Below are 11,720 nucleotides of genomic sequence, written 5' to 3' on the forward strand. Positions count from 1 at the left end.
TCTATACTAGGGATTTGTCTGGCACAGCTTCAATGGGCAGGAGTGTGGCTTTTTCAGAAATATTTGGGCTTGGAGTCAGAATTTTAAGTCAGTGTTGTAAATTAAAAAAATTGGGAGGAAATATTGGAAACTCTTGCTAGAGAATTTTATACTCTTTGGAAAGATTTATGATCTTCTAAATAAGACAATGCCATTACGCAAATAAAGCTAACTGGGTGTGGCAGAAGCTAGCTTCTGGAAATAAACCATATTCAGACACGAAAGGAATGCGAGGACATTCCTGTTACCAAACCTCTTGGTTTAAAGTAAACAATGGAGGACAGAGGATAGGAAACCATCATTATTTAGTATCCGTTTACTGATTTTGAAGTGACAAAAGGTGCCAGAAAATTTATTTGGAAGGAGATAGGAGAAAGTCTTCATTGCAAAAAGAGGTGTGTGTTTTTCATCTAGACAGTGATCACAACTTAAAATTTCACTGAAACACAGAACAGATAGCTGTATTCAGGTAAAAACTAATAGAGGTTAACCCTATGCCCCCTAACCAGCATCTGCATCTACTACATTAGTTGAGAGATCTTCATATAAAATCTTAATGGAGACAAGGTAACTGTCTCAATGTAAGAACACTTTTTGTAGTGGTTGACATGGTTCAAAGATCAGATCTAACAACTAAACCTCCATACAGCTCTACAAGGAGGCCTTATCTTCACTAGGAAAAGGTGTTTTAAGATGTTAGCATCTTAGTGTCAATAAAGCAAGTTGTAGTTAATGTGTGTTAACTGATGAAGGTAAACTCTCAACTCCCGCTTGAGCAGCTAGCATGTTACAATTACAACTACCTTGTCTACACTCAGACAAACATGTTAGCTAACTTGTGTTAAACACTGCTAACACGGTTTTCCTAATGTAGATATGGCCTGAATGTGAATGCTAGAAGTCAGCTCTCAAGCCAGTAAACTAAGCATTTTAAACATTTAGCTAACTTTATTCCAGTCAGCATCCTTGATGCTTTCTTAAGAAGATGCAGAAAACAGTCTGCTCAAGATTAATGATTGATGAGCTTTGTTTGGGTGAGGCGGTTGCAATTTTGAAGTTAAAGCTCATAGCAACAGCAATTCTTCAAGGGGGATGAAAAAAACAAAACAAAACAAAACACACATTTAGAAATGGGCCTGTTAACGCCTCCTGTCTATTCCCATCAAACCAGCGTCCCTCCATTTTTCAATCACTGTATTGCAGAAGAGTTTGTATGACTATTCATGGAGTGCTAACCAGGTGGGAGGCACCCCATGTACATTTAGAGGACACATACTCTTGGTCTCAAGGAGTTCACAATCCAGTGCAGACAGGCAAAACAGTTCTGAGTTTGTTAGCACACAGGGTGCCAGGATCTTGGGGGTTTTTTCCGGAAAGAAATTTTGTGGTGTGAAGCAGGAAAGGAGTTCATCAAGCATATAACCAACATCAGATGTCCTCTTAGGGGTACAGAGGTAGCAAGGGACAACCATTTTTTATTTTTAGATTTGTAAAATGTGGCTTGTGTGTCTCAAACAGCTATCATCTTTTCCAGTAAAGAAGAAAGATGACACAAAAAGCTTGGATAAAGAACTTCCACCCATGCTGCAGTTAATCTGGAACTTTCTGCACCAAAACCACAGGCTGCTACCAAGTGAGCTAAAGGAGAGCTAATACCCAAGAACTCCTTTTAGCTGCTGCTAACAAGCTGTTGGGCAGAGGCCAATCCACTAGAGGGAGACAACTAGACACTAATCCAGTATTTACATCCACCATCCTCTAGAAATTGTCAGAGCTGAGTGAAATTTTTCATTTCAAAACATCTTAAACTATTTTTTCAGTCAAATGAAAATTTGTGAAAGATTTGTTCAAAATAGTGTTTTCCCCTTCTTCTCATTTTGCCAGTGGGAGAGGGAGGAAAACCAAATCAATTTTTCACAATACATTTTTAGAAAAACAATTGAAGTTTTCTGCAAAAAGCAATTACTAGGTTTTTGACCAGATAGGCTATCAGACCAGTGGGAGAAGTGAATTTCACAAGAGGACTTTTCACTGAGAACATTAAGCCACTAGTTCGTTTAACCCCCCTTAGCAGATTTTAGAGGTAGTGAACTCCACATTTTAACAGTGTTTCCCCTCCATCTCTAACTCAGATGGTCACTATTTTCTTTTCACTCCTACTGTGACCCAATCTTCAATATCTCTCTCCTTGCATCCCCATTAGTCTAAGTCTATTTTCTCTGGGATGGTCTTGTAAAAAGAAAAAAAAAAGTCCGAGCCACAGATTGCAGCCCCAGAATGTCTGCTGCGTACACCTATGAGTACATTCCATTTATTTCCTCTCTATAAAATCCAAGCTGAAGTCTTATCTTTGACATTTCTCAAATGAGTTTCCACTTTTTGAATTTTCTCTTTACTAAAAGTTCTCCCATTTTATTAACCTTGTTTAAACCCCAATATACAAGTTTTTTTGCAGAAGGGACTTTTTGCTGCCTCCCGTGATCTCAGTGCCACCATTTCTGCAACGTCTTTCTATTAAGGTTCACGTTCCTGCCATGATTTAAAAAGGTGTTTGAGTCACAGAATGTTCCCAGAACCAGGATTAAACAAGATGCCACAAGGACTCCTCACTCCATTTCAGTAAGTGGCACCACTAGAAGTTTCTGATGTTTACTGTTCAGTGTGAGAACTCAAAGCTTTTCCTAACTTCTTTGCACTTGTGTATCGCCACCCTATTTTGTTTAAGACCCTGCACTCCTAGCATATTGTGCTACCTGCAGTTCTGATTATCATAGCTACCAGACTAAAAATCCACAAGTTCAAATCATTCAGTACTAAAAACTGCAACAAGTGGCAAAAATAAGATTGGAAAAAGAGGAAGATAACCATTCTGTTCACTACAGAATCACATTTCACTGTATGCAGTTGTGCATTTACAACACACACACTTTGGTAAAGTACAAACCCTTAACTGTATAACTGCAATTATGCAATTTAAAATACATAAAGGAGTGAGTTCATGGCAGAAGTCTGGATCTTTGGATGAACATCTCCATGTTTACATCATGATAGTCTGTGGTCAGAGGCATAAAACCCCCATCCTTCATGAAAGATAAGTTAAGAAAAATATTGTATTCTGTTGCCAAAAGTGACAGCAATTTGAAGAAAGCATGTTGAAGAAAGAGGTAACAGAATTTCTGCTACAAAGTAAACGGTCACTCTAGATTTTTGGAATTCTAAACATAGAAACAATTTTCCCTTAATTCTTCCCTGCTGCAATTACTTTAATGGATGGGAAAGATGTATTAAGTAACTCTGAATGCTAATATTTTTGAATAACTGTTACCTTTAATTACATTGTACCAGTCTTTTTGGGACTGAATTAGATCTTTTGGAATGCTCCTATTTATTACTGAAGCACTAAATTTTGAAGAATTAAGGGCACAAAAGTGCAATATTCAAATTCCTTGTTACTAACAAATTTAACTCTTCCCAAAAGAACCAAAAGGGGGAGACACACACACACTTCTACATGTCTTGGTGAAAAAGTAGTCGTGACAAAAATCCATAATGGAATTTGCCTGAATTAAAGCATAAGAGCACAATTGATGAGCAGCACCATGGAATAATGCTAATGCCAATGTCTATGTAGTGTGTATTTTAAATGATCTTTAATTGCTACCAATCTCTGATTTCGCAAAGTTTTCAGAAAAGCTAAAAATAAGAATTAAATTAGTAAAAAGCTCAGACTGGCCTTCATTTTTAAAATGTAAAGAGCTCTTCATGTGGAAGACGACATCTACTAATGACATAAGGCTTAAACTCGCAAGCACTTAGACACCTGAGTGGTCTCTTTCACACTCTCAGCACTTTTCATAAGAGTAAAGTTACTCTCAAGTGTTTTTAGTATTCTCTGTATAGTAGTTCAGTAAGTGGCCTGGAAGTGATAGATGGCTCGGTAAAGTATTCTCATGTTTAATCAAAGTCAGATTATCTTAATTATTAGATTCCCAGCATAAGGAAGGTTAAGATCCTGATTAGAGAGTGTCCTACATTTTCCAAATGCAAACAGATGGACATCATACCAAAAGAACTAAAAGTAAAAAATCCATTACAATCTACATATCACACAGACTATGCTGAGAGATTGTGCCACACACACTCAAAGAAACTGCAAAACCACCTGATCAACATCCGATACAGCAAACAGGGAAAGATTAAGACTGAACTCTCAAAACTGGATACTCATGAAAAACCAACCTTCCACACAAACTTCCTCATGGATAGATTTTACAAAAACTAGAAGAGCCATTTACAACACAAACTTTGCTTCTCTACAAAAGAAAATCCATCTACTACAGATTTATATGTTAACTTGGTGTAATACACAAGAACAGTTGCTTCTGACCTCAATCAATCAGTCGGTCTTGCCAGGGCACAGAAGTTGGTGTCACAGGAATATCTGCCTTAAGAACTGAAAGTTTTAAATAAGGAAATAATGAAGTGTTGATAAATCCTAAAACTGGACCCTTCCAGCTGACACACACATTCATGTTATGATTGTCATAAATCCAGTTCAATCCTGCTAAGGTTTAGCCATTTAGGACCAGTTCCTCAGCTGGTGTAAATCAGAGCTCCACTAAAATCAATGGAGAAGAAGATCTGGTTCACAATCCCAGCCTTGCAGAGATGCTGCCAAAATCTGTAGAACAAGCTACTAAGGTGGAGAGAGAGTTGTTGGAGAAGCCAAACATGGACTCTACCTTCACTTATCCAATGCAAGTCAAAAAACTTGCTTGTATTCCAAGAAAAATATTTATTGAAAAGCTAGTGGAAGATGGAAAACCAATTATTTAACTGATGTTGTTCGCACACGTGCTGGTCTGACAAGTGACAAATCTAAGGCCCTGTCCAGTCACACCTACTTGCTACTCCATGAAGTCTTGATTTATAAGAACAGCAGGCAAAGGCGTTCTGGGACTAGAACTATGCTCAGAAAAAGCACAGTGCATTGGAAGCCTGCTAACAACTGTAACAATTATGTGGTTGTATTTTTTTTTTTTAAGTTGTTGCTGGCTTGGTTCAAGGTGCAGTACAGTGAGGGTCTAAAAATCATCTATCTGAATGGACTTGTTCAATAATAGTAGAAATAACCAGACTTAGATGTATACAATAGAGTAAAGGTGACTTTAAAAACAACTCAGTCTCTTATAATGGAAAAATAAGGATACTTCCCTCTTAGCACAAATAGATGCTACAAGACTGTATATATTAAATACAGTATAGTAAGCTTGATTGAGGAAGACTTAATCATCGACTGTTCATAGCACTATGTTCCAAGTCTCTTATTCAACCCAATAAATAAAATACTTATACTTCCAAAGCAGTGGTCATATCCCTCTGTATACACATCTGTTGCTTATGATATTGTGAAACATTATGGTAGTACTGAGAGATCATTTAAGTTGCAAGCATACTTTGCGCAAAAGTCACTGTAAGCTTTCTTCCCCCGAACCCTCAATAATTAGAGCTGAACATCACAGAGACTATTAGTATGTAAGGGTCAAGGGCATGGAACTATGAAGACTTCTTAAAAGCCACACAATGTCAGTCTGAAATATCTGAACCAAATCTAACACATAAAACAACCTTTGTCTCATGTTGGTCTGTGTACAATCAACTATAATTAGATACTCAAATGATGAATGGTAGGCCTGTAAAGCTAGCAGCAATTCTTAGAGTGGGAGTCACAAGGAAGGACAGTATTAAAGCTGGCAATTTCTTCTAACTGAAAGCAGTAACAAAAAGAAAGCAAGCTATGGTCGAGGGCATTTGTGCCAGCATCAAAAGCTGCTTCTATAATACAAATGTTGGTTATATTGTATCTTATTCTGAAATTCTAAATTAATAACACCCTAAACTGCTGGTACAGAACAGTATTGAAAATCTTATCACAGCCAATCCAGGTAGCAGACACAAGCGTATGCTCCCAACATTAAACGGCAATCTTGCAGTGCTGAGTTTTCCTGGGATCAATTTAAATTTAAACCATGATAAAACATCATACATACAAAGTTTCAAAATAAAGCAATGAAGTATGAATCTTCTAGTTCATATCCATGTAAGAAGCTTTTCATTTCTAGAAAAGAGGGAATATTTGTCCAAGCACATTTCAATCAACTACAAACCCATCCATGAAGACAGTTTGGAACACATACACTTGAATTAAGTTATTCTGACACCTCTTCTATAAATATAATATAAACAATACCTTTGCAAGCAAACTCCAGTATTTCAAGCAAAAATAGGGTTAACACTCTCTAAGTCAATTTAACATAAAGAGAAGGGAAGAGAGCTAAAGCAGGACACGACTCACATATTAATATGACTACTGGAGAGCTGCAAGCCAGTGTCTTCAGAGCCAGAGCATAATTTTGCATCTAATGGGGGGGAGGGGAGAAGAAATGAGCAAAAGAAAGATTTGCGGGGGTCCGGTGCAGCAGGGGGCTCAGGGTAGGGGGTCAGGGTGAACTGAGCTGAAAAAGGCACACACACTGGAATAAGAGCATCTACAGGGTGTTGTACAGCTATAACAATATTTGTTTACATTCACACCTTAAGCTACACTGAAAACATTTCCTGTGTTGACAAGGCCTAATACTTTGCATTTGTACAGCACTTTTCTCAAAAGCACTTTACAAAGGTGGATAAATGTTATCTCTCTTTTACAGATGTGGAATCTGAGTCATAGACGCCTTGTTTACACTGGCACACTCTGCATTCATCAGCAGCTAGGTCAGCTGCACTGATGTTAACAGTTTAAGTGCTAGTGCAGTGGGTCTCAAACTTTTTTACTGGCGACCCCTTTCGNGGGGGGGGGGGGCGGCGAGATTCTTCTGAGATGGTGATAAAGAAAACCAACCAACCAACCAAAACAAAAACAAAAACACACCAAACCGAAAACAAAAACCCAGAAACCCATGAGATTTTCAATACAAAAAGGCCACTTCTCTCCCCCCTCTCTCCGACTTTGGCCAGATTTAATTTCTAATGGCACAAGAGCATTTTACCTCTGCAGATATACTTCTCTCTCACACACACACAAATTGACTCTATTTGCATATAAGGGGGAGAGGATGGTAGTTAATTGGCGCCTTTGGTGTGCACGGGCAGCAGCTGCCAGAGTCTGAGAGCGCCACCATTTCATGGCAAATAAACCCCTAACAGTCAGACACATTTTTATACTTGGGAAATAGAACAAACCTCTCCAGACTGAAGCCAGGGGAGGGATAGTAAAAGGCGTGGGGAGAACAGGAGCAGCAGCGTCAGGGCCTCGAGAAGCTGTCAAGCCACGACCCCTCTCCCCCCAGCAACCCAGCCAGTGGAAGCCCAGCCCCAGCCAGTCCCCCATTCCAGACCCTCCACAGAGAGAAGCCCGGCTTTACTTACGTGAAAACAAAAAATAAAGTAGTCGAACCCACTAATAAGGCAGCTGCTGTGGAGACAGGGATGTATTTAGTAGGTTTAAACCTCTTTCCAGTGCTGCTGGGCATCCTGTAGTTAACACATCACTATGTATTCCAACCCAAGAGGCACCAGGGAGGGAGGGGAGGGAGGGAGAGAGAGAAAGATGCGAGGACCCGTCAAGGCAGGGAGAGGGGGAAAGAAGGGACGAGACAGAGAGAAAGGGAGTGAGAAAGAGGGATTGAGAACAGCTGACCTCCAGCACAGGAAATCCCACCCACACAGGCCAGCCCACTCAGCTGATGTCAACGAGCCCCTTAAGGTAGAACTGCACTGAGACAGAGCGTGCACCCGCTCCACGCAGAATTAAGTCATACAGGACCACAGACGCTTAGCGTACAAACACGTACATTCAAAACTGCAGTGCAAATAGAGGCAGCACAATGCACAAGCTTTGTGATCTGCACAATAGAGGCTACAGAGAAGCCACAAACGTGCTGTGGACAAATACAAGCAAGCAGGCATCTAGCTATGGATTAAAAAAAAAAAAAAAAATACGCAAATTCCTACCACGCTCCTCACTAACTTCCTATAGAATTGATCATTGTTCTATAGAATTTTTTTAACCCCTCTTTCAGAATTCAGTAGACACCTATATTCCTGCTATAGGGATGGAGAGACTTTTTGAACCAATGTGGAAAGGGTTGATTTAACTATTTCTAGAGAACCCTATTGGTTTAAATTCTATGGGACTTTTTCATGACATTCAAAAGTTAGTCAGTTATCAGACTGCACAACACAGTCCAGACTTGCATATCACATACTATTGCCTTGGTACTGTGAGCCGCTGCTCAAGGACAAGCCTCTGAACTCAGCAGGGCTCTGCCTAGAGGGGTCCTTCTGTGCCAGTTTGCAGGATTAGGGCCTGCAAGGAAGAACACCAGCACCACAGACCCAAGTTTGATTGACTATTAAACCAGGAATCCTGGTCTTCAGCATTCAAACAACTGCTAGGTTCCGCTAATTGTTTGAGTGTCCTGGAAGTTTAATTACTTTTTGCATGAATTACTTAATTAACTCAGAATTGTGTTGTTTGCTCTACTGCTGTTTAAAGGAGTTTCATCCAGGCCAGTAAGGGGGCACAAATAATGTGTGATTTAAGGTGACAGCAGAAAGTTTGCCAAAGGGTTTTATACAGAGAATGTTGCTATGAGCAGCTCCTTCTGGTTCGTATTAAAGGAGTTCAAGCTCAAGTACCCTCACTGGTCACAGTATCACATGGGGAGAGAGGTGGTCTTTGTTAGATGCAAGGCCATTTAGGTTTTTATAAGCAAAAATAAAAAAATCTAAAAAGTCTTGTTTACACAGGATATTTGCCCCCATTCTAGTCATCAGTGGCCAGCTAAAGTTATAGCTTTGCCAATGCATACCCTTCCTATAGACCACAATGTAAACTGCTAGAGCTTACCTTGCTTCAACCAGGAGTACACTGCACCACAACAAACAACAGCTTTCCTTCTCTACAGTACAGGATAGCACTAGTACAGCTACACTAGTAGCTAGAAACTAAACATCCCAATTTTGGTCAGGTGAATATTAATATTGCTCATTTTAAGAGGCCAAATACATACCTGATTTCCCAGTAAGTTCAAGAGCAGATTCCCAGAGGCTTAACAAAAAAAAAAAAGCTTGCTCTTGATTACAAATAAGGAGCAGCAGCTTAAAGTAATTCAGTCAGTCAATTAACCTACCCTTCCAGCACACCTGAACTGAAGCTCTTCCTTGCGTATAAGCTTTTCCTGGAGCCTTCATTTGGCTAAATTTGTAACCCTTTTTTTTTTTTTTTTTTTTTAGAGAAGTGAGATGAGTGGAGGAAGTGTAATGACCCGGAGGTTCCCTTTGGTGAGACCTATACCATCCACCACTCTATCACTATAGTATTTCAAAATTTACCATCCTCCCCCTTCAGAACTAGATCAATTTGATCAGATAAGATTGAGATGAAGCTACACAGGCAAACGGGACTGCACACCGCTCAGTGTCACATTTCAATTGGATAGAGGGAAGCTTTAAAGCAACTTGCTTGCTGTGTATCTATGCAGGACTCAAAGCCCATGGGAGCTTGAGGAATAAGAACAAGGACAAGAAATTAAACCAAAGACTGCTACATGGCAGCCTACAGCACTAGCAACCAGATCCTCCAATTCTACTTTGAGAAATTGATTTATAACTACCATGTACAACTATGAAATCTCAGAATATCAGCTAGCAACTTACTTTCTGCACCCTCTTAAAACAATCTGATTTTACATCCCTTTTTATTCTTTTAATTAGGGCTGTCAATTAATTGCAGTTAATTCATATGATTAACTCAAATTTTCACAATTAATCAGTTTTAATCGCACTGTTAAACAATAGAATGGCAATTACAATTTATTAAATATTTTGGATGTTTTTCTACATTTTAATATATACGGTACGCAATTGCAATCAAAGCATATTATTTTGATCATTTTCACAAAAATTTGTAAACAAAATAGTTTACCTCATACAAGTACTATAATACAATCTTTGTTGTGAAAGTGATTTACATACCGTTACATAACTGCACTCAAAACCACCACAATATAAAACTTCAAACTCTGCAAGTCCACTCAGTCCTACTTCTCCTTCAGCCAATTGCTAAGACAAACAAGTTTGTTTACATTTACAGGTCTCTTATTTACAGTCACCAAAAAGTGAGAACAGGCATTTGCATGACACTTTTATAGCTGACATTGTAAGAACTTTATGTGCCAGATATGCTAAACATTCATATGCCCTTTCATTTTTCAGCCACAATTCTAGAGGACATGTTTCCATGCTGATGATGCTCATTAAAAAAAAATACTGAAATGTGTTAATTAAATTTGTGACTGAACTCCATGGAGGAGAATTGTATGAGCCTTCTCTGTTTTCATGTTATAGCAGTCTCAGATGATGACTCTGCACATGTTCATTTTAAGAACACTTTCACAGCAGATTTCACAAAACGCAAAGAAGGTACCAATGTGATATTTCTAAAGTTAGCTACAGTTAGCAACCTTGACCCAAGGTTTAAAAATCTGAAGTGCCTTTCAAAATCTGAGAGGGACGAGGTGTGGAGCATGCTTTCATGAGTCTTAAAAGATCAATGCTCCAGTGCAGAAACTAAAGAACCCGAACCACCAAAAAAGAAAAATCAACCAGCTGCTAGTGGCCTCTGATGCAGATAATGAAAAATGAACATGTGTCATATAACCTGAAAATGAACATGAACTGCTTTGGATTGTTATCAAGCAGAACCTCTCATCAGCATGGACACATGTCCCTTGGAATGGTGGTTGAAGCATGAAGGGACATATGAATCTTTAGCACATATGGCACATAAATATCTTGTGACACCAGCTACAACAGTGCCATGAGAACACCTGGTCTCACTTTCAGGTGACACTGTAAACAAGAAGCGGGCAGCATAATCTCCTCTAAAAGTAAACAAACTTGTTTGTCTGAGCAACTGGCTAAACAAGAAGTAGGACTGAGTGGATTTGCAGGTTCTAGAATTTTAAGTTGTATTTTTGAATGCTTTTTGTGTACATCATTCTATATTTGTAAGTTCAACTTTCATGATAAAGAGATTGCACTACAGTAATTAGCCGACTTGAAATACACTATTTTTTTTACAGTGCAAATACTTGTAATCAAAAAATAAATGCAAAGTGAGCACTGTATACTTTGTATTGTGTTGTAATTGAAATCAATATAGTTGGAGAAATGTAGAAAACATCCAAAATATTTAAATAAATGGTACTCTATTAACTTTGCCATTAATCACAATTTTTAATCACATGATTATCTGTGATTTTTTTAAAGTCGCTTGACAGACCTAGTTTTAAGATAACTGAGGTCTTTTTCACTTAATAACAAAATCCAGTGAGTGTTGACAAAGAAGGAAGTGGTGAACAGTGTGGGAGTATTTCTTAATCTTCTAAAGAAGTACTTTGAAGTCTCCAGACTTCCACCTAGACAACCACTACTAGTAAAATGCAGTGTCCATCTTCTAGGTGGCTGCTGAAAAGTTCTAAATTAGGCAAATTTAAACATAAATTAGAGTTGGGGGCAGGGAAAAAACGACCACTACATTGCTGCTTTGAAAAATAGCATTCATATTTAAACTGTTTGCTTCAAAAAAATACAACAGACCTGCATTGTAGTCTTGT

At 38.7% G+C, this 11,720-nt stretch overlaps 1 protein-coding gene across 2 annotated transcripts in view; it reads right to left on the bottom strand.

Moving 5' to 3' along the window:
• Nucleotides 1-7,766, bottom strand: part of ZDHHC8 (zDHHC palmitoyltransferase 8) — a 226,716-nt gene extending 218,950 nt beyond the window's left edge. The window contains exon 1 of one of the 2 annotated variants that reach the window (XM_032771161.2): nt 7,468-7,732. In XM_032771161.2, coding sequence (XP_032627052.1) covers nt 7,468-7,571 — 104 coding nt within the window. In that variant the 5' untranslated portion in view covers nt 7,572-7,732. Of the gene's footprint in view, nt 1-7,467 lie in introns of both variants that reach the window. The other variant, XM_032771160.2, reaches the window with a different exon arrangement.
• Nucleotides 7,767-11,720: the final 3,954 nt, after the last annotated feature.

Source organism: Chelonoidis abingdonii, chromosome 22 (assembly GCF_003597395.2).
Source record: "Chelonoidis abingdonii isolate Lonesome George chromosome 22, CheloAbing_2.0, whole genome shotgun sequence".
NCBI classification, from domain to species: Eukaryota; Metazoa; Chordata; order Testudines; family Testudinidae; genus Chelonoidis; species Chelonoidis abingdonii.